We start from the raw sequence: 23,485 nt of genomic DNA, 5'->3' as shown, positions 1-23,485 counted from the left end.
GCTCACAACAACTAGCAGCAGCTTCCATAAAATTAATGGTAGTGGTCAGTGGCTAAAGCAGTTACACTGATGATTTTTGTAACGTTAGCTATTTTGCTGCAATTGGTTCAACTTCTGTTTCCGGGCAAAGATAAGGGATAAACCTCCGGCCGAATCCGCTGGCGGGTTCCTGGCCATTTGCACATCGAATGGCAAGCGGACCTCTGGCGGATTATTAGCATCTCCCAGGTGGAAGTCCAACACTTTCACTGCTACTCTATTTGTGCAGTGGAGATTACTCTCACCGCTATGCTACTTGTGCAGTGGATATCGGTAGGTTGATTTTGGTGTCCCTTTATTTTGGTGTGCTGGGACTACTGCCTCTTGTGGTGCCAACAGAGAAATGCAGGTCAATATTGACCAGAGGGAGGGAGGGAGGGAGTGAAAACCCAACAAACGATAGGCTATCTATGGTGCTGGCTTACAGCCATGCACAAAAAGATGGATGAATGTGTTTTATTGCTCATTCGTTTTGTGTGAACAATTCATTTATACTAGTAATGTATTTATTTATTTTTCCGTGACACCTAACATACTGTAGCCTGCATATTGAGTTTGCGTTGGCAAATGGAGTGATAGTACATTGTTGGGAAGAGAAAAAAAAAGTAAAATGCACATGTTTACTAGATCAAGGTCAAGGCCCCATAGTGAGGATAGGTTTTTCTATTTTCCCACATTCTCCTCATTCCCTCCTTTCGTAAAAAAAGAAAAGAAAAAGCAAACAGAGATATGTGCTCCATCACTCCCACAGGATAGAGGCGTTTTGGCGGTGTTTTGGCAGCCTGTTATGAAAGGCAGAGTGGTTTATGTTATGAATTATTCAGTGGAGGGGAACTGTAAATTGACTCTACATCTCTGCTACATAAATCCCACTGATCCTTGCATGCAACACAGACATGATGTGAGGCAATGCTTTGGAACTACAGGTACATAACACATTTGATTTGATGGTGCCTGCCTGATGATTATACTATAGGCTACAGTACTCTCATATGAGGGAATCAAAAGAATAGATATTACAGAGATGACATAAATACTGCATGTGTAGGCTACCTGTTGTCTGGAGGCGGTTGGACTTTGCTAAAGACAAGAGCACAGTGGCACCTGTTATGTGGAGTAGCCTATGACATTGTGTTATATTGCTTGGACACCAGTGAAAAGCTTGCTTGTCTCCCCAAGCAACAGTAGTAATATTGTGTATCTAACCCTAACCCTGTAATGTGTGTGCGTGTGTTTCTGTCAATTGTCAGTTTGTTACAGATAATTAGTAACCTGTCATTACCATAGCATTACCTGCCTAGAGGGGTGCACATGTTTATGCATCATTTCCATGTTAAAGGACCCGTCTGGTGGACCCAGAGCACTACATGACCCAAACCAAACTCAGCAGAGAGAGAGAGAGAGAGAGAGAGAGAGAGAGATGTGTGTGTGTGTGTGTGTGTGTGTGAGAGAGAGAATGTGTGTGTGAGAGAGCGAGAGAGAGAGAGAGAGAGAGAGAGAGAGAGAGAGAATGTGTGTGTATGTGTGTGTGTGTGTGAGAGAGAGAGAGAGAGAGTGAGAGAGTGGGGAAGATGCTTAGGTCTTGTGCCTGCACAGCAAGAGCTATTTTTAGAACCAGAGAAACAAAGAAGAATCAGCTTTCATCCTGCATTACTACATTGTTGTTTCACCTTGCCTACAGACAGAGCCTGTGAATCATCCGTGCCTATGTTTAGGTTACAGACATATTTACAAATGCCATTCCATCAGTACATGTGTCATCATCCCTCCCAGCTGTATCGGGCATGTGTTGCCTTGTTTCTTCACTGTGTGAGCATGGTTATTTTCAGCGCTATATTCCTGAGGTCAGGGTAAAAAGGGACTGTCTTTATATGCCAGGCAAGGCTAAGGCAATGCAGCTTCTAAGCTCCTCTGGGAAGGGGGTTGGGGGGTCTTGTAAACCTCTCCCATAGAACAGCAATGCTATCAGAGATGGCTAAGCAGTAAGTAGTTCACTAGGCTGTGGCTGACAGTCCTTGGGGAGGACGAGAGCTTGGAGCAGACTCTACGTGATGGAGAGATGGTAGAACAAGCAGAGAGTGGTGGATGACATTCATATAATGTAGCCTTGCAAGGGAGCAGTTATGAGCACACATGTACAATATGGCTGATTAGGGTCTGCCAAAGGGTCTGTATAGGGGAAATCCCTGCAGTCTGCGTTGATCTGTGAGAAGAGGCATAGCTCTGGATAAAAGAAAAAAGTGGATATAAGATTAAATACTTTTTATAAATCACTTGATCTTCCCATAGTTATTCAGTCTAATTGCATTCTCAGTTAATCACTGAGCTGTTACAATTATAGAACAATTATTCCTGATATGTTCTTGTGGTAGCAGAGACATCTTGTGGCAGAACGTGGAAATTACTTCCTGGGTTTACATGAAGCTGCTGTTGATTACATTACAGTCATTTAGCAGATGCTTTTATCCAGCAACTTACAATAATTGCATGTAGTCGGTGAACTACTACGCGCTAGAACTCACAAATGCTTCTCCTTTCATAATCACAGCATAATCACTGTTATAATAAAGTTTTAATATCAAAGTAACATCATTGTGTGTACATGTGTATTTACATAGTGAAATAATAGCAATCACATTGAAATTGGGATGAGCCTTTTTGGCTCAGTGGGAGTAAGAATAGCTCCTGTACCCTTGTGTAAAACTTTTTAACTGTATCCAGAACTATGTTTTGCTAACAAATCTAAATAGGTTTGCTGATTTGCTCCTCACTATGTTCCCAAGCTTCAAGATATCACTATGGAAGAAACCTAATCACTGAATCATTGACACATGCAGTACAGGGCCTGTCAAGATTCCTGCTGGGTGAGAAGCTCCAATTGGTTTTGAGCTTGAGGGCATTGTGCTGGTAACTCATATTACGTGCACAGGTATGACAAACATCCAGTTCACTGGGGCTGGAGTTGAAATACGAGGTAGCAGGCTGGCGTCTCTAAGAGCCCAGCAGACTGTGTTTGAGAGCCACTGCTGACAGTTGTATCCTCCAGCCTGGATTAAACTAACAGCCCTCCAACAAGAGGTAAGACCTCACAAATTAGACACCAATATGCGCACAGATGTGCAAGGTAATTGCAAAAGACATTCCAATAATTGTTGAAGGGGAGTTGATGAGTTTGTGAGATTAGCCAGAGCATGGGATTTAGATGTGTCAGTGTAATTGTTCACATCTGCACATAATGATTTCTCTGCACTTAATGACTTCTCTGATGAATCTCTGATAAAGATAAGACTGACTGATAAAGACAAGAGGAATGGTGAAGGTGACAAGAGGGACTTTCTCATTACCTTCATAGCCATGGTATTATCATTTGCCACAGCAGAACAACTGATGAGTCTAGATATTTTGGGTAGTTATTTTGTCCTTATTGGGTACATTCCTTTGATACGTGATTAGAAAGGTCTGTCTTTTGTACAATGTCTTTGGGAATAAAAACACTAACAAAACATAATGGATTTAGTTTATGTGGTTATACATTTTGCAAATGTATTTGGTATACTGTATATGTCACAGTACGTCATACAGTACATACAGAGCCCATATCAGATTCACATTCTGCTCTTTCTACACCTTGGGCTGTTAAGTGTGGTTATTTGACTTCTGAGGTGGAGCATTGCAAAGAAGCATGTGTCTTTTTAAAGACACCAAACCTTTGACACCTGGCCACACAATCACACGAAGGACAAGGCAGAAAATACATCGAGACATAGGAGCCAATGCTGTTCAGACATTGTACATTTTTCATATATATATATATATCATATGATATTTCACATACAGTATGTCAAACATACAGAGCCTATATCAAATTCACATTCTCCTCTTTCTACACCTTGGGTTGTTAAGTGTGGTTATTTGACTTTTGCGCATTGCCTTTTTAAAGACACCAACACTTGTTGGACACCTGGCCACACAGTAATAATCACAAGAAGGACAAGGCTGAAAATACATCCTGGGACATTCTGGTACAGTAGGAGCCAGGGCTGTTTGAAGCAGATTATTAACAGGATACGCTTTGAAATCCACTATGCCCGATGGTTAAGTTTTCAGATTCAAGGCGAGAGTTAGGCCTACCACCTTTAGACAATGAACAAAGCCAGCTGAGCCTTTAGGGTTTAAATTGTAGCATGACTTGAGACCCTTTCAATTGACCTGAGACACTATCATAACCACATGCTATCAGTCTTACAGTGTACGATTATACATGTAAACTCAAATTGAACAAAGATAAACACTCATAGCAATCATCATCATCATCATTTTGGAAAGGTGCAGAATAAAAGTATTGTACTTACTTTTGAGTTACTCATGCGTGTGTCTGCTCCCTTTCATTTGGTTAATATGCACATGCGGTCTCTGCAGTCGTGGCTGAACTGACTGTTTATGTCATCAGGATCAAGATGTGCTAAGAGTGCAGCAGGAACTGATTTTCTAGCGTATATTATGATCTAAGATGCAAAACTGATCCTAAATCAGCACTTCTATGATTTGGGTAAGAAATGATCTGTAGCTCAAAAGTAAAGTAATTAGTAATCTCATTACTTTTCAGAGCGTAGTAGTAATCTACAGTAATTACATTTTAGAGAAAGTAATCAGTAGCTTTTTTGGGTGGGCGGGGTGATTCGTCTACAGTAGCCTAGGCTACATACATTATTTATCAATAGCACCTTTAACATGCCCTTTGCTGAGTCTGCAGTGAAAGTCAGAACACAGATCGTAGGTCACATAGATAATAATACAGACACAACACGTTCCTGCTGTGATCAGCTTTTTCCCACAGTCCGGTGCACTATGGCACCTCGTCCATCCCTCATCCAAAGAAACTTCATCCCTCATCCAAAGAGACTTATACTATTCCATTCCAAAATGTGGTCTTAGCAAAGACCGTTTCACTTTCCCCTTGATGATACTGTAATTGCTGATATGTAGGTGGCTGTAATACATGTACAGCATATCACACATTACAATATATATTGACTTTTTTATGTTGCATTTTCACAAGAATCAGCAAAGGAAGTCCAGTCTACAAGGTCAGACACTGTACATAGTTCATTAAGTAGAGAGTCAGTGGCCATTCTTCACGTCTTTGGATAGAAACTCACTTGCCTCTGCAACTTTGGCTTTCCTGATGCGTGAAGCACGGGTACAAATCAGCTGGAGCAAAAAGCTTTTAAAAGCTTCCCCAAGCTCCACACTGGGTAAAGGTGGATTCAGCAGGCATTCCAAAAATCCCTCTGGCTGGCTGAAATCAATACAGGTATGCATGAGACTTTCACAATGTAATATTTGTATAATCCTTTATCAAAACATCTATGACATTTAAGACAAACCTTCATATTTCGATGAATGTGAGACATTTTGTGATAAATGCATTTTGCATGGTTGTGCTATGCAGGACTTGTGCTTTGTCAGCAACTCTATTAAAATGCAGCAGTCGTTTAGAAATGAGGAAATTACTCGTCAGTCAGGAACTTTTCTTCTGTTGCCATTTCTCTATATTATTCTGGGCATTGAGACAAGATGTGATGCTTTACAGAAGCCATCATACTTAGCTACTCAATGGGGGAAAACAAATTATATTTCTTGAATGTTATTTCCTCTATTCAAAGCATACAGTATCTACTTGTGTTTTCATTTTGCAATTACGTGAGATTTATTGCTGTTCTTATTTAAATCCTTTCCACAGTTCAAGATGCCATTTGTAATATTTGTCCAATAATGCCCCAGGCCTGTCAGATTAATCATGAGCTCATGCATAACAATTAAGGCTTTGTGTATGCAGGACTTCTAACATGGCCATGTAAATCTCTTGGCTCCAAATTAGCCTTCTCAATAAAAGCCTAGCGATTTCTAAAGTGGGGCTACATCTACCTTTACCTTGCACGCTGACACCTAAACAACCCGAGCTCATAACTCAGAACATCTCAGTTGGGGTTCATTTAAATATGCCCTGGGGATCAACTCTTTTGATTGTGAAAGGCTATGTTTTATTGGACAAAGTGTTCAGTGAGAGGTCCCAGGTTCCAGGTTTAGCTCTTGTTGTGTAATAAGAGGACCGAATGAGTTTGTGTTGACAGCATTCGTGTTCACACTCCAACAGGTTTGTCTTTCATGAAAACTTCATTAACTTTAACACTGTTTAAACGTGGTAGTTGATCATTCTGTCTCTCCTCTTGACAATTTCTTTGTGTTCAGAGTTAAATGTTTACCTGCTGCCGTTGACCCGAAGGTCCCGTATATTGAGGGGGCTTCACTGTCTTTACACAGCAAAACCCCTCATTTCTGGCTATGGAGGGATCACTAGGCTACTCATGTTGTTAGAGGCATAGTGTGGATACGTTTTTATTGCCTGCTTTTCAATGCACCGCAAAAATATGCACCAAAGGTATTGTATAATTTGTCATGCTGCCTGGAGCTGTTGGGGACTGTCTGAGTAGATAGATAGGATTTTGATAGGTAAAGGGCTGTCTTAAATGTTTTGCAGGTCTTTCCAACAGTCTTTCCGTAACTCCTCTGTGAGTCGGGGGGCGTCTGGGAAGATGTTCTTTGTGACAGGAGTCAAAAGTGCAGGATCATCAGGAGGAGAGCGAAGGTAATGTTCTTGTCTGGAAACACTGTAATTCCTATCTCAAACTGACAGGGTATAGCTCATGTGGCAGGCTTGAATTTGTGTTTCTGTCACTTCCAGTAATCATCCGAGACCGGGGCTGGAGGCAAAATTACTCTCCTTCTTCCTTTGTAGTCCTATCCATGGCGACGTTGACCTGTAACAACCTTACTTACTGACTATCGTCCCATAGATCGATCTACCAGAAGTTCAGGGAAGTTGATATCCTGGACAAGAAGAAGACAGTGACAGCTTTCAGGGCGGGGGAGGATCGGGCCATTTTTCTGGGTCTGGGGATGGTCCTCTCTTCCGTCATGATGTACTTTGTCCTGGGGATCACCATCCTGCGCTCCTATGCAGACAGGTAACAGGTTGATGGATGTAGTTTCCCTTCAATTACCTTCTCCATATTGACTTGCACTGTGAAGGTTTTGATCGAACCATCCTTGGCAATGTTGATGTGGTGTACACAGCTCCTGCCGCCGCCATCTCAGTCTGAAACCAATTTCTCTTCGCCTTCTTCTCATCTCTGCATAAAGTGTGTGGACTGAGGAGAGTGTTTGTGTTGTGCTCAACTCCACCATCGTCGCAGATGTGAACTGTTCCTATAGCTGCGGGTCAGACTGCTGGAGAGCTTCCAAGTACCCCTGCCTGCAGATCTACGTCAGTGTCAACAGCACGGAGCGGATTAGCCTCTTATCCCACAACGAAGAGACCCAGGACGCCAACTCTAAGGTGAGCATAACTGGGAAATCTCCTTATGTGATAGCCTCCCTTTTTGGCTCTCCATAAAGCCTTGCTAAGCTAAAAGGCACAGGGAAGGCATGGTAAGACAGGGATAATGACGTGTCATAACAGTGTAGTGGTAGAAGTAATGATGTAGTATCAACATTCAGAGTGTGATGAAAAAATGTCTAACGCAGTTGTTGGGCTGTACAGTGCTGGAATGGTCTTATTGTAGGTCAGCCTACTATAATCTTCTTACTTCTCGACAGTGTTTCTACGTGCCCAAGTGCCAAAAGGACAGCTTTTCCACGCACTCCATGATTGTGAACATCTCGGAACGCTTGAAGGAGCACCAGAAGGTCACCTGCTACTACGACCCCGGGGGGCCACAGGAGTGTGTCCTCCTGACGCGGCTGTACAGTAGCAGCGCCGTCTTCCATACGCTCTTCTGGCCGTCCTGCATGCTGGCCGGGGGCACCCTCATAATCTTCATGGTCAAGCTCACGCAGTACCTCTCCATTCTGTGTGAGGAGATCGTGAAGATCAAGAGGTGAAACAGGGGTGGCAGGTGCCCGGAGAGGCACGCACAAGGTCACTGCCGGGCAGACATTGACATGAAAGGGATTGTTTTAACCAGATGACCCCCGGGGGGTGTCCTCTTGTAGTGCTGCTCACTCGCTGGGACACAAGGAACAGCTGTAGAACAGCACTCTTCTAAGGAACTGTTTTAAATGCGAACTGGATGTTCCGGGCCGGAACAGAAACATATTTTGTTCATGTGCCACCTCTGTCACTGTTGCATGAAAAGCAGTCTAACTGACTTGCCATGTGCATTATAAATACCATTCTTCACAAATGTCCTTCACTTGTTTGGCACCCTCTTTGTATTGTTCTAAATTTGCCATATTGGTGAGTGTGCACTTGTTATATTACATAGACAACAATAGCAAGCAAAATGTGAAATCTATTGACAGAGCAATAAGACAGACCTTCTTTCCCAAAATATGTCTGTTTGTAGGAGATAACCAGGCTACAACTAACGTGTTAAGCAAGCTTAAAGCTTACTTTAGTGATGAAGACCAGTATGTGATTTTTCAGAGGTACAGAACATAGAGACAAGATGATGAATATTTTCAATAAATGTTACAAAGCAAGCAAGAAAATTGATAGTCACTGCTACTTATTCTTCCCATGGTGAGGCTGTCCAGTAGTAGACTACATGATGCTGTAATACATGCTTTATGTTCCAACAAAATTTCAAATTATTATATTAATTGTTGTGCTTTTCTTTCCATTCCCCTCTCGAGGCACATAGGCTTCACAGTAAAATACTGTATGCGTTTACCTACTGGAGAAATATCCTGCTTCTGGCTCTACATGGGACTGGCTTTGTCTGTACATTTTTATATTCTACATACATTGCATCTTTGACATTGACATGGACTGCTGTCCTTTGTTATCATGTGTCTGTCATCTCTTGATGCGTGGCCTTGTCAATGAGCTCCATTTGACAGTAATACAGCAAATGTTTAACACGGGAGTAGCCTAGAGCCATACTAATTGCAGATTCATTCAGTCTGTCATAAAATGTGTCCTCCTAGCCCACATGCCTCTCCTTCTACGTGTGGACAGTAATTAATAGAACCTTAATGCAGACGTAGCCACGTTTAGGCTAGAGGACATATTTGATTTGATTTTCATGAGCCAACAGGAACCCCACATTGTTGCAGGATATTTCTCACATGGCCATGACTCCCCATGTATCCCGACTTTACGTAGAATTAATAGGCCTACTCAATTTCAAATGATGTCCTTTTCATTTCAAGGTCAGGTCTTATAGCCTACATACTACGTAGGCTCGCCTACGTTGTCATTGTGTTACACTCAGCCTTTAAAGTTCAGCAGAACTTTTGTCGCCCATAGTGTTAAACAACCTAATCACATCCACCCTTAACAAACTAAACATAGGATAAACGACCTGCAAGTATTTTTTGAACGTTAGAGGAATCATTTTTTGAGGTCAAAGCCCGTGCCGACGTGGGCGTTGCTGTATATTAGACAGAGGACTGTCAGTGACAACGATCTGGGCTGGCCAGTCTCTAGTTGAGGCTCAGTTGTTTTATTCCACCTGAACGACGGTCCGTCACATTGCCGTACCAAGCCGGTGTTGGGTGGTCATTTGCATCGTATAATTGACCAGCAAAGCGCAGGCTAATTTGTATTCAAACAATGTGAGATAGATCCGTCAAAACACGCCTGGCTATAGTTTGGTTTTCAGACAGACGAGCCGAGCCTTTCGAAGTGGCATCGATCGAGAGCCCTAATGTTATCAGCTATCTGGGCCACGGGGCGCGCCCCGTACTCACTAAACGAGTAACAGCTAGCGTCTCTCGGACAGAGAGAGCTGTCCAAATGTAGTTGATTCGCTTTCGGAAATTATGCGATGCAATAAGGACTTCTTCAATTAACAGTCGTTTTTTCCTGAGAAACTGTGCCGTGTTGATATTTCGATGGAATAGCTAGTACGGGCCCGGGGGAGTGCGAGAGGTCTAGCAACGTATGCACGGTAACGTTACGAGTGTTATTTACACTAGAGACCAGCTAGCTAGCTCGCCCTACCGTTTGCACTCAGCTAGCTAGCCTAGCAGGCTGTAACGTTAGCTCCATCATGGTCCTCACTAGCTAGCTAGCTAAAGAAAGTGGCTTGATTTGAGTGAAAATGACCGTCGCTCGAGTCAGCCATCCTCTCTGGCATTCTTTGTGAGTGAACAGTTTGTTTTTCTATAGCAGCTAGCCACGTTCACTATTAGTGTTATATGTTTTAGATCACCAGTTAGCTAGTTACCGTGTGTGTAAAACTAGCTAACTAGCTAGGCTGGTGAAACAAAGCTAACATTAGCTAGGATAGCTTATTTTCCCAGCAATAGATAACAACATGGCTAACGTTAGCCTAGGGTAGCTAGTGCTGCTAACGTTACACACCGGTGTTTTTAGCTACAAAGAAGTGACCCTTTCATAGAGCTAGCTGGTGATTTGCGTACTCGTCAAGCTAGACTAGCTAGTTATTACCCAGTTGTCAGCCAAATGTGCAGGTTATTAACGCTTACTAACGCATTTTAATGTTAGCAATAGCTAAAGCACAAACTCTGGCACTAATGTATACGTTAGCTACCGTCAGCCAGCCAACGTTAGTCTAGCTATTACCGACACAACTAGAATGAATATCAACTAGCTAACATGACAGCTTTCGCGTTAAAATGACAATTTTGATAGTTAATCAACCCGAATATGTACTGATATCTACTCCATTCTCAACCTGTCAACTCCAATTGCATTGCAATTAGCAGTTAGCATTAGCTAGCTAGCTAACTGACAACAAATATTAGAGCAACATCTGTCCCAAAATAATTGGTAAATGATATGAACAATAATTGTAGAGTAAACCTATCAACGTTACTTTCTCTTGCATAAGCTGAGCAGACCCATGCGATCTGCATCGTATGTTAGATTTGTTTTTCATGTATGCCTGTCCTCATTTGTTTATCACAGGCATTATGCACGATTATAAACGGGTCAGTGGTTCTTATGTCATTTTCATCCCACTCTCTCTTCCCAGTAGGTCAACACTATTCATCTTAATTACTAGCATTGTGTAAAGCAGACTGCCACCATGCCTCCCAGGCCATCCTCGGGGGAACTATGGGGCATGCACTTGATGCCCCCAAGCATCCTGGTTGACTGTCTTCTACCCAATGGTATGATCCTGACTCTGGAGTGCCTGCGCGAGGCCACACTCATCACGGTCAAACATGAACTGTTCAAAGAGGCCAGGAAGTACCCTCTCCACCACCTTCTCCAGGAGGAGACCTCCTACATCTTCGTCAGCGTCACGCAGGAGGCGGAGAGAGAGGAGTTCTACGACGAGACGAGGAGACTGTGTGACCTCAGACTGTTTCAGGCCTTCCTCAAAGTCATCGAGCCAGTAGGCAACCGGGAGGAGAAAATTCTCAATAGAGAAATTGGTAAGTATGTCATTTGTGTTCTTTTTTTACGAGAGCACCAATATAATGGCGATGTTCCAGGTCACCTGCAAAGCAGCTGCATTGCACTCAGACTGCCCTGCAGCTTGACACACCATATGGATATGGCCAAAGAAACACTGAGGCCACATCTGTATGTGTTCTGCAGTAATGTATAGTACAGTGGCAATCTGGGTGTTGATGACATGCCAACCATTGATAGAATATGCAAGAAGTGCAAGAGTGTACAGCATTATTCTCTTTTCCTACAGGTTTTGCCATCGGAATGCCTATATGTGAGTTTGATCTGGTAAAAGACTCAGAGGTGCAGGACTTCAGAAGGAACATACTGAATGTCTGCAAGGAGTCTGTGGACCTCAGAGACACTAACGGCCCCATCAGTAGAGCGTTGTACGTCTACCCTCCCAATGTAGAGTCGTCAGTAGAACTCCCCAAGCACATCTTCAACAAGCTGGACAAAGGTAGGAGATGAGAGCACAGGTGGCTTGTAGCTTGATAGAACTGAAACTATGGGATAAGAGAAACTGGGAAGGGGGTGAGACAGAGAATCACTTTGTTTATCTTGTCATTGAAATGTTTCTGAGCCCCCCTCCCCCCACCCTCTCTCTCCCCCAGGTCAGATAATAGTCGTGATCTGGGTCATTGTATCGCCGAGCAACGACAAGCAGAAGTACACCCTGAAGATCAACCACGACTGCGTCCCGGAGCAGGTGATCGCCGAGGCCATCAGGAAGAAGACGCGCAGCATGCTGCTGTCCCACGAGCAGCTGAAGATGTGCGTCCAGGAGTACCAGGGCAAGTACATCCTCAAGGTGTGCGGCTGTGATGAGTACCTGCTGGAGAAGTACCCCCTCAGCCAGTACAAGGTGAGCTCACCAACCTGATGATGGTGATGATTAAGGCTGTCACAATATCACATTTTCACAATATGATTATCATGACGACGCTGACGATATTATTGCAATATCTATAGAAATTATTAAAAAATGTATTAAAAATGTATGTGATCACTTAAAATGCATCTTTGATCAAAACTTTATTTTGCTCCAATGTTTGTTTTCTCTGAAATTCTGAAATTGCTGTGTATAGGCATATTAAATCAATGGTTCACATTTCAGGGTTTTTGAAGGTAATTTATCTCATTGAAATTCCTTCACACGATATGCCATGGCTGGATTATTTACATGATATTACTATTTACACTTTTTTAATACCATGATTATCGCAAAACCGGTATATCGCGATACCCCTAATTTGATCCATGACCAGAAACGCATGAAGGCCCATATGTTTCAGACCTCTGACCTAATAAAGAGATATTACACTGGTCGTCTGTAGTACAGTAACACCTCTGGTTACAGTACAGAAAATGCAAGTCATGATTCTACCTTTCTCTTCCCAGTATGTGAGAAGCTGCATCATGCTGGGTAGGATGCCCAACCTCATGCTGATGGCGAAGGACAGTCTGTACTCCCAGCTGCCCATAGACACCTTCACCATGCCGTCATACGCCCGACGCATCTCCACGGCGACGCCATACATGAACGGGGAAACGGCCACCAAGTCCCTGTGGACCATCAACGGCACTCTGCGGATAAGAATACTGTGTGCCACCTACGTCAACGTGAACATCAGGGATATCGACAAGGTACTTAGTTAGCCGTTGGTGCTTTAACGCTGTTGTCATAAACACGGATCAGACCACACTGTAGGGAGACGCTTCTTGGTCTGTGATTGTGACTAATAGGTGTTTGTAGATGAGATCCTGCTAGGTTATTGTCTTTACCACACTTGACAACTGAATATTTGTCACTATCTATCTGATCTAGATCTATGTTCGTACGGGGATATACCATGGTGGGGAGCAGCTGTGTGACAACGTGAACACTCAGCGTGTGCCGTGCTCAAATCCCAGGTACTACACCGATCCAGACATCACATCAATCTGCGCCCTTCTACAAACGACCATATTTCATGCTCTGGCCATCTGTCCAGCATCACGGGGATATTGTGCGTTTGTTTGATTCGTAAACTGTATTTTTGTGTCAGGTGGAACGAGTGGCTGAACTACGACATGTACATTCCAGACATCCCCCGCGCCGCCCGTCTCTGCCTGTCCATCTGCTCTGTGAAGGGAAGGAAGGGGGCTAAAGAGGTGAGGAAAGCAGTTACTACTTCTCCATTAACACTGTCTGATGTGGGCGAAACTGTCTATGTACTAGTACAAGCAAACAGTTGTACTCCACTTTGTATTCCAGGTTGAATCAAATCAAGGTAAAGAAATTGATGATATGAGCATCTGCGTTAAAGGTGTTAGGGATAACATTTTACGTTGACAAATCACTTACAATTTACAAAAAAATAACAACTCTGACTTTTGAGCCAATAGTATTATGACTCCTGATCACTCCCGACAGATACCTTGTGGTACCGACGTCATAATACTATTGGCTCACGAGCCTTGCGAGAGGTGAGAACCAAACCTCAGGCATCTCATACAGATAAATACTTTTAAACACATTAATTTTGGACCCGTCAAAAAAATGTAAATGATAAATTTTGTCGGGGTCGGTGGGGAAGCAATGCTTTTAATTCGCACCTTTCTAAAAGCTAATTTTTCTGCATAAAAATGTTATCTATATCACCTTTAAGTAATCAATACATAACCAGTCAATAACCAGTCACCTGACATGCAACGAAACCCTTTGTTCTCATCCCAGCGTAGCCAGGATCTGTTCTGCAGGGTCTCACAATCTATATCCATGCTTTTTCCCCTCTCTCCTCCAGGAGCACTGTCCTCTAGCCTGGGGGAACATCAACCTGTTTGACTACACCCACACGCTGGTGGCAGGGAAGATGGCTCTCAACCTGTGGCCTGTCCCCCACGGCCTGGAAGACCTGCTCAACGCCATCGGTGTCACCGGCTCCAACCCAAACAAGGTTTGACGGAGCCGGTTTTGCCAGCAGTTATTGGGAGCAGTATCTTTTGATGGCGATTCTGTTTTCGCATGGAGCTTTGTTGCCCATGTTTATTTGGCTCCAAATAGACCCTTCCCGCTAATGTCTCCAACAACACTTCTGCTCAACATTGCCTCTAGAAATGACCGGTGTGTCATTGCCTTTAACATAGCACTAGAAATAAGCTGCCTTGATTTAACTAAGCTGCTTTTACACTCATTAATTACTCATCTAAACACTTATCTGACCCTCTTTAAATAGGCTGTCATTGTTGAAATAAGCTCATTAAGTGACCCTTTGACTGGTTTCTGAACACACAGGAAACCCCTTGTTTGGAGTTGGAGTTCGACCACTTCAGTAGCCCAGTGAAGTTCCCAGACATGGTCACCATAGAGGAGCACGCGAACTGGAACATCTCCCGAGAGCTCGGCTTCAACTACTGCCACCCCGGTTTGGTAAGGAGAACAAGCGTTTTTTTTTATTTCTTCCTAATGAATATTAACATGTTCTTGGATCATCCATCATGGCATCGACTCGGACACGACAAGGTGTGTGTACTGGCCTCGCCAGCGCACTTACTGAAGCCTCATGCTGAGCGTTAATGACCTCCATGCCTCGTTCCCCAGAGTAACAGACTGGCTCGGGACAACCCTCTGACAGACAGTGACAATGAACAGCTGCGCCTGGTGTGCAACAGAGATCCTCTTTCTGAGATCACTGAGCAGGAGAAGGACTTCCTGTGGAGGCACAGGTAATGTGTGTGTGTATGTGTGTGTGTGTTGTGCATGTGTGTGTGCGTGCTTGTGCATGTGTGTCTGTGGCTAGTACTTGTTCAGAGCAAGTAACATTGCTATTTCTATGGCGGTTCAAGCAGTTGTTTCCTAAGATGCTCAACCAGGCCTCTTGTTTTAGACATTACTGTGTCAGTATTCCGGAAATACTACCCAAGATTCTTCTGGCAGTGAAATGGAACTCCAGAGATGAGGTTGCACAGGTAGACAATCTCTGATTTTTCCTGCTGACAGTTTATTTGTGGAACAGTACTGCATGGAGACCAAATGTTTTCCGATTGAACTTATTGCATTGATGTGATTCGACAGCTAAATTGTGCATTTGTTTCTGATGTGTTTTGAAGAAAACATATGTTTTTGATGAAAGCTAGGCTGATTTCCATTCTTCTCCAGATGTATTGCCTTCTGAAAGACTGGCCAGCCATTAAGCCAGAGCAAGCCATGGAGTTGCTGGACTGCAACTTCCCAGACCCAATGATCCGAGATTTCGCTGTGAAGTGCCTTGAGAAATACTTAACAGATGACCGTCTCTCCCAATACCTCATCCAGCTGGTCCAGGTAGCCTACGGCACCAAGTCCTCAGAGTTCATACTGTATACACACTGACTATCTGCCACTTTGATGGTGAAATCGCTTCAGTTAAATCTATTGTTGTGGTTTTCACAATGTTCCCCTGGGTCTCTGTCCTCAAACTGCCCCCTGCCTGTCTGCTTCCAGGTTCTGAAGTACGAGCAGTATCTTGATAACCCATTGGCCCGCTTTCTGCTGAAGAAGGCTCTGACCAATCAGCGAATAGGACATTTCTTCTTTTGGCATCTAAAGTGAGTTGATTTCCAAATAACACCGTAGTGTTTTGATGCTCAAGGGCTTTGCATACAGTAACTGTAGTTGACTTCTGAGCTTGCATTTATATTTGTTTGCTCGGCCCCCTACCTGTATGAAGTTTCCTCTAAGCGCCTGTGAAACCTGTTGTATTTGTGCAGATCTTTAGGGCATTTCAGCTTTTATGAGGATAGACAGTGTAAGGAAAGACAGGAAAGGTGAGAGAGAGAGGAGGACTTGCAGCAAAGGGCGTGGCCCGGATTGGACTAGGACTAGCCTTTACATGGTAAGCTCCCCAACCCATTGAGCCACCAGGGCGCCCTGCAGATCAGAGTTTGTGTGAGGGGAGAATAAAAGGGAAGAGATTTGTGTGTGTGTGTGTTCAACCTTGTACATCTGCTTAGGTATGCTACTTAGCCTCTTGACTAATGGCATTAGGGATGCTCCGATCGATCGGCCACCGATGTAAATTGGCCGATTTTCACTCCAAATGACTCGACCGGTGGTCGTCAAATTGGCCGATCGCAAAAGCCGATCTTTTAAGTCTATTCTAGCTATATAATATATAATGAGCAACCTTTATCTAAATCTATGCAAGCAAAGACACTATCATCACATCGGTACAATAATATGGGTACGTTATTTTTGGTTATATTTGGTATAAATCGGTATCGGCTGATCCTGAAGAAAATAATTGGTGATCGGTATCGGCCCCAAAAATCCAGATCGGTGCATCCCTAAATGGCATGGATTGTACATTAATGTTATAAATCTTCATTATTTTTGCTCATTACAAAGTTAAACATGCTGTAAAAGTGTGTAGCTTGAGCAATTTCCCCCCGGGGATTACTACATACCTACATACCTACCTAAAGCGTGCAAAGTAAGTCCAGTCCTATCATCATGATCGCATTCCAATTCTTCCCCCTCGTCTGTCTGTCTCAGGTCAGAGATGCACAACAAGACGGTGAGTCAGCGGTTCGGCCTGCTGCTGGAGTCCTACTGCCGAGCCTGCGGCATGTACCTGAAACACCTGAGCAGACAGGTGGAGGCCATGGAGAAGCTCATCAACCTCACCGACCTGCTAAAACAGGAGAAGAAGGATGAGGCCCAGAAGGTAACCTGGCGTGACTGGGCCCACTTCCAGAACCATAAGCTGTATTCCCATATACACAGGCTGGCCCAGCACAGTCTGATCGGGCGCGTCAGCCCAACAGGGCTGGGATTAGCATTCCCATAACAACAAGGCAATCCTGCTCCAAGGTGTGTCTGTAACTGATGACACGCCTCATCTTAGACCGTACACAGGAACTAAAAAAAAAACACAGCCTACTATGGGATGAATTCACACAGGTCTTAGCTCTAATTTGAGATTTTGTTTATTTGTAATTTATTTGACTGCCATAACCATGATAGGTAGGCCTACCACAACGATCTGCGACTACTTCAACGGCAGTTGAATAACCCATCTGGGATTCACCCCTATTTGTCTACCGAGTCTCAGTATAAACTACCATCCAGTGACCTAGATGCAGGCTAATCACGAATATAAATAATATAATACATGATTAGGCTACTTGTAGAATATTTTACTATGTATGCTCTCATAGTTTATTACCGTGGATGTTGGCAGTAGACTATCCAATTTGAGGTTCGCTTTGCGATGTTTGCATGTTACCCAAAATAGGCCTATAGTCTACGACGTGCTTTCAAACCAAACATTTCATTTGGAAGAATAATTTGTTTGAAAATATTATTTAGAAACGAATTCTACTGCCACATTTTGTTTTATTGACTGAATTGAGAATTTTTATTTTCAAGTATGATAGCCATGGAGGCGTGGCCAGTTGAGTTGATTGAAACACTTGGATACTGGAAAGAATAGGAACTGAGTTTTGAACTTCTGAAAATGTCTTGTTTCACTTACAAAACTGTAGTCTTTCCTGCCTGGGACAATGGCACGTTGTGAAAGCTGCAGCTACACATTTAAATTTATAGATGGGTCGTAATTTATCGTCACATTAAATCCTTAAATGAACAGCTATTGTGCAATGGCTTTTATATACACAATTAAATTTGGATGCTGAAGCTACAAGACAAATGTAATGAAGCCCATCTGACGTCATTGCTGCCCGCGCCGGGTTTTGGCTCTACTCTGGACCGGGCCCAAGCAGGCGTGGGAAACTCCCAACTGGATCAGTGCAGTGCGGCCTGACCCGGCGCGGCCCAAACTGCCAACAGGAACGGGGCTGTAGTGTTCTGGGCTGAGTTTCCCAGAGGCATCGTAGCGCTACGTTCATCGTAAGCTACGGCGTTCATCGTAGCGCTACGATGCCTCTGGGAAACTCAGCCCTGGGCTGTCTCTCTGGGAAACTCAGCCCTGAGCTGTCTCTCCGTCTCTGACTGTCTTCATGTCCACCCCCTGTTGATCGTTGTGAGAGGAAGAAAACATGGCAGAAGCTCTGAATGTTGGGTTTACATCTCTCCCTCTCCCTCTCCCTCTCCCTCTCCCTCTCCCTCTCCCTCTCCGTCTCTCCGTCTCCCTCTCTCCCTCTCTCCCTCTCTCCCTCTCTCCCTCTCCCTTTCCGTCTCTCTCTCTCTCCCTCTTCCTCTCCGTCTCCGTCTCCCTCTCCCTCTCCCTCTCCCTCTCCCTCTCCCTCTCCCTCTCCCTCTCCCTCTCTCTCTCTCCCCCTCTCTCTCTCCCTCTCTCCGTCTCCGGTCCTCAGGTCCAGATGAAGTTCCTGGTGGAGCAGATGAGGAGACCAGACTACATGGACGCGTTGCAGAGCTTCACCTCTCCCCTCAACCCAGCGCACCAGTTAGGAAACCTCAGGTGTGACCGTCCTGCCTCCTTACCGCTCACTCAGTCTAACACCATCTATTCCACATTCACTTAACACATGGCAACCCTAAAATTGCCCATTTGTGTCACATGAAAAAGAGAATAGGCAGCACTCTCAAGTTCGATAGTTTACTTTGTTTGACCTTTCAGGCAGTGCCCTTCCTCAGTGTGTATAAGGATACAGAAATGGTTACCTGTCCACCCGACTACTGTATTTTGATAATCTACTGTATAAATGTGCATCTTTGTTACACAGAATATTGTTAATGCTGTTTTTTTGTGTTTTTTTTTCATTGTGTTGTCAACTCCAGACTCGAGGAGTGCAGGATGATGTCGTCGGCCAAGAGGCCCCTGTGGTTGAACTGGGAGAACCCTGACATGATGTCAGAGCTGCTCTTCCAGAGCAACGAGATCATCTTCAAGAACGGAGACGGTGAGTCCGCATCCAGTCGGAAACGGGTCCAAATACCATTTGAAAAACTTTCAGCTCCTTTGGCTTTTGCTTGAGTCTGCCTGGAGTGTCAGGTGGGCGGGGTTTGCATATTATGGAACAGCCCATTGGTTCCATTGGTTCAGACGACCAATCATGCACAAGAAAGTAAATGAAAGTATTTCAAATGCTATCTGAACGCAGGTCTGCATCCAGTGCACACCTTGTGTCCTCCCTGATCTGTAAGTCTGTGTGAAGACAACAGCTATAGCCTTATTTCCACTGTCGTGCCGAACCGATACCGTGCTCAAACCGCGCCGCTCCGGACCCGTGGGAACGGTTACCGTGTCTGTTTCCAACTCTCGGGCTGTTGCGTTCCACGGAATGTTGTTTGCGGAACTAACTTTCACATTTCTACTAAAGAACGGTTCTGCTTCAATCAGTACTAGTTAGACAACCGTGCCATGGGAACGGTTCTGCGAACGGTTCTGGGCCCAACCGGTCCCATGTGGAAACACCGTCGGAACGGTTACCCTGCGTGCTCAGAACGGTTCGGCACGGCAGTGGAAATAAGGCTATTGTCTGCTCTCTAAATTCACTTTCTGTTGTACATCTATGTGCCATGTAGCCAGCTAACCAGCTAAGTGACTTTGGCGTGCAGCTGTGTTGTTCCATAACGCACCCAGCAGTGATCAAAGAGTGACTCATCATCTAATATTCACTTTCAGATCTGAGACAGGACATGCTGACTCTGCAGATCATTAGGATCATGGAGAACATCTGGCAGAACCAGGGGCTTGATCTCAGGTACCCTCCGCTGTGGGCCACATGGCATGAATAGTCAATGAGGTCCTTTATGTTTCTCACTTTGATAGCAGAACTCCAGATTGGTAGCGACTTCCTCAATTCATTACAAATGGAGAACATAACCACTGCCGGTGGGGGGGGGGGGGGGTCGGAACAGGAAACTTCTGTAACGGTAGTGTGAATTTTTTGGAGTTTGAGTTTTTTAGATCTATTTTGTGTTTTTGTATCTAAACCCGTTCATTGTTTGGGTAATGTCAGCTTTGTGCGTTGTGCTCCAGTGTAAGTGATTCCTCGTGGCGTGGTTGTGTGTGTCAGGATGCTGCCGTACGGCTGCCTGTCAATTGGAGACTGCGTGGGCCTCATCGAGGTAGTGAGGAACTCCCACACCATCATGCAGATCCAGTGTAAAGGTGGCCTGAAGGGGGCGCTGCAGTTCAACAGCCACACACTGCACCAGTGGCTCAAGGACAAGAACAGGGGAGAGATGTGAGTTGTGGAGCCTGAATGAGTGTATTGCAGAATGTGGGTATAGATAGAGGATATAGGAATGCTTTCCGATGTTCCATCATCTGTGTGGTGGATAGCATTTGGCTGCTCAGATACCGAAGACCCAGCTGTTCGTCATGAATCCGTGTTGTTGTTACTGAACCCGTTGTCAGGTACGACCAGGCCATTGACCTGTTCACGCGGTCCTGTGCGGGCTACTGCGTGGCCACGTTCATCCTGGGCATCGGAGACAGACACAACAGCAACATCATGGTCAAAGATGACGGACAGGTACTAGGGCACCCATCTACTGATCCACTCAGGAGCCTTTCCATGTTTGAAATGAGCGGCTTTCATAATGCAATCATTGTGTTCTCCGGTCTCTTTGCAGCTGTTCCACATAGACTTCGGCCATTTCCTGGATCACAAGAAGAAGAAGTTTGGGTACAAGAGAGAGCGGGTGCCCTTCGTTCTGACGCAAGACTTCTTGATTGTGATCAGCAAAGGAACGCAGGAATGCACCAAGACCAGGGAGTTTGAGAGGTAGGCAATCCCAAACTGCACTGAACGATAGAATTTTGTAGAGTCTATAATGCCCTTTATAAACACAATGAGCAAGAACTTGAACTTGAACAGTGTCATCTTAGAACATGTTATAGACAAAAAAAACAGGTTTAGTTTCCTAAACACCTTCCTCGTCCTGTAGGTTCCAGGAGATGTGCTACAAGGCCTACCTGGCCATCCGGCAGCACGCCAACCTCTTCATCAACCTGTTCTCCATGATGCTGGGCTCCGGCATGCCCGAGCTGCAGAGCTTCGACGACATCGCCTACATCCGCAAGACGCTGGCGCTGGACAAGACGGAGCAGGAGGCGCTGGACTACTTCATGAAGCAGATGAACGACGCCCACCACGGAGGCTGGACCACCAAGATGGACTGGATCTTCCACACCATCCGCCAGCACGCCATGAACTGAGAGAGAGAGAGAGAGAGAGAGAGAGAGAGAGAGGTGAAGGACTCAACCACGGGACTCCATTGACACCATTACAGCAGACCTGTTTCCTGTTCCACCTGCTTGTTATGAACTACGAGGGCAGAGTGGAGCTGGCTGAAGGGAATCTGCCGTGCTAGCGTCAACAGACAGGAGCTCATGTTCCTGTTCACTATGAGCAGAGAGGCGCCATTTCTCCCACCCTGAACTGAGAAAGCAGAGGGGCGCTTTTAATCACCCCCTTGTCAGGACCTCAAAAAGGCAGAGCATCATAGGCCTAATCTGAACTGTAGCAGAGGGAACACTCTGTGCCAGGACAGCATCAACGTGTGTGTGTGTGTGTGTGTGTGTGTGTGTGTGTGTGTGTGTGTGTGTGTGTGTGTGTGTGTGTGTGTGTGTGTGTGTGTGTGTGTGTGTGAGAGATGTCACGTCACGTCACCTAAAATCATGATGGTGCGTCTATGGAAATGAACAATCGTGCAATCTGAGGACCTCTCCACCAGCGCTGTCGAAACCCTGTCATACGCTGTCGATTCCAGACACCAGGGTGTCTTTGTCAACGTCTGCTGTGGCAATTCTAGAGGAGCATAACTAATTGGGCGCATCACGTTTGATCTCAAAGTATGATCATTCATTACAAAAAAATCATGCTTTGTGTGCCTCTTTTGATTGGAACGGTCATGTGTTGTCCAGCGTGACTTTGAGTTTGAGATTTTGTACAGAGGTTATCATAGTCTTGTATGCATACTGTGCACATATTATTCCTTTTAAATCTCTATTATTTTCTACTGAGCCAAAGTACTAAATACTCCACTACATCCTGCTCATCAGTCTTATCGTAAAAGAGTCACTACTATTCCAGTCCTGTTCGTCTTCGTAGCACTGATCTCTGCAGTATTTCTGTTTGTATGTGTCTTTGTCCATCAGTATTATTTGTGTGTGTGTTTGTGTGTGTGTGTTTGTTTGTGTGTGTGTGTGTGTGTGTCAAGCTTTTTGGCACGTATTGGCTGCCGTCCATCTCCCTCAGTTGGGTGCAATGCAGAAGGACTTGATGCCAGACGAATGGCACGCCAAACGCATCGGTTTCCTTTGTTATTCGCGCGCTTTTCTTTTCTTCAAGGGAAGCAGGAGGGTAGCGTGTAAGATTTGATATTGTATGCTGTGCTGTTACACTGCAAATTGTGATCTTTCTGTACTGTACTACAAAAACACGTTAAACTGATGTCAGAGCAAAGAAGTCATGAGGTGTGATAATCTCTGCATGTGCATACATGGCTTGAAAGGTGTTCAACTTTGTACAGACAGTACATGGAGGAGAAATGCACAGTTATGCACTGTAACAGTATCGCCAGTTTCTTTCAAACAGGGTGACGACTCTGAGAACTGTGAAAAAAGCCTTTTTGACCCTGCCTTTCACTTTAGGGAACGGATCTAAAACGCTGCACACAGGGCTAAAGACTTGATTGGTGGAACACCTAGCCAGCCGGTGCATTTAAGAAGCATTATTTTGTGTCGTCAGTTGGGTTTTGAGTGTGTAGATTGATCTGCATAGATCTAAAGTGGACACAGTTTGTACACAGACCTCTTCTGCATACTGTTACTGTAGATCTTTCACAATTTAGGATTGTATATCAATCAACAAAGTGTTGTTAGAGTGTGGTTTTACCATCAAGTGTCTTTCTGCTCTCCTACTTTCTGTCCTCATGTGTGGATTGGATTCTGCAGGTTGTTCATTGCATAGAGACACATTGGCGGTCAGTTCTAGCCCATCTTAACCAAAAGGCATTAAAGGCCTGTGTTCCTGTACGCAGATTAAGCCAAGTCTTTGTCTGAAGAGTATCCAGGTGCTGTTTGGTCTAGATCCAGGAGGACTTGGCCGAATCTGCGT

General features: G+C 44.6%; 2 protein-coding genes across 2 annotated transcripts; both read left to right on the top strand.

The window, feature by feature from the left end:
- Window positions 1–6,635: 6,635 nt before the first annotated feature.
- On the top strand, window positions 6,636–7,983 carry kcnmb2a (potassium large conductance calcium-activated channel, subfamily M, beta member 2a; the record flags this gene model as incomplete). The annotated part of the gene is made up of 4 exons (XM_084458180.1): window positions 6,636–6,688; window positions 6,897–7,067; window positions 7,243–7,438; window positions 7,699–7,983. The coding sequence occupies 4 exons, from the start codon at window positions 6,636–6,638 to the stop codon at window positions 7,981–7,983; spliced, it is 705 nt and encodes a 234-aa protein (XP_084314306.1).
- A 1,909-nt stretch (window positions 7,984–9,892) lies between these two features.
- LOC311325168 (phosphatidylinositol 4,5-bisphosphate 3-kinase catalytic subunit alpha isoform) lies at window positions 9,893–22,009 on the top strand. Its single transcript, XM_084457834.1, has 21 exons — window positions 9,893–9,995; window positions 11,049–11,451; window positions 11,721–11,930; window positions 12,085–12,335; window positions 12,872–13,117; window positions 13,299–13,384; window positions 13,519–13,624; window positions 14,257–14,409; window positions 14,748–14,882; window positions 15,054–15,178; window positions 15,340–15,421; window positions 15,612–15,776; window positions 15,936–16,039; window positions 16,986–17,157; window positions 18,767–18,873; window positions 19,194–19,315; window positions 20,041–20,119; window positions 20,435–20,605; window positions 20,779–20,896; window positions 20,997–21,148; window positions 21,312–22,009. The coding sequence occupies exons 2-21, from the start codon at window positions 11,100–11,102 to the stop codon at window positions 21,580–21,582; spliced, it is 3,207 nt and encodes a 1,068-aa protein (XP_084313960.1). The 5' UTR covers window positions 9,893–9,995; window positions 11,049–11,099; the 3' UTR covers window positions 21,583–22,009.
- Window positions 22,010–23,485: the final 1,476 nt, after the last annotated feature.

The sequence above is a fragment of the Borostomias antarcticus genome, assembly GCF_949987555.1.
Source record: "Borostomias antarcticus genome assembly, chromosome: 24".
Lineage (NCBI taxonomy): Eukaryota > Metazoa > Chordata > Actinopteri > Stomiiformes > Stomiidae > Borostomias > Borostomias antarcticus.
The sequence above is the reverse complement of the archived record's forward strand: the minus strand, read 5'-3'. Positions and strand labels throughout refer to the sequence as shown.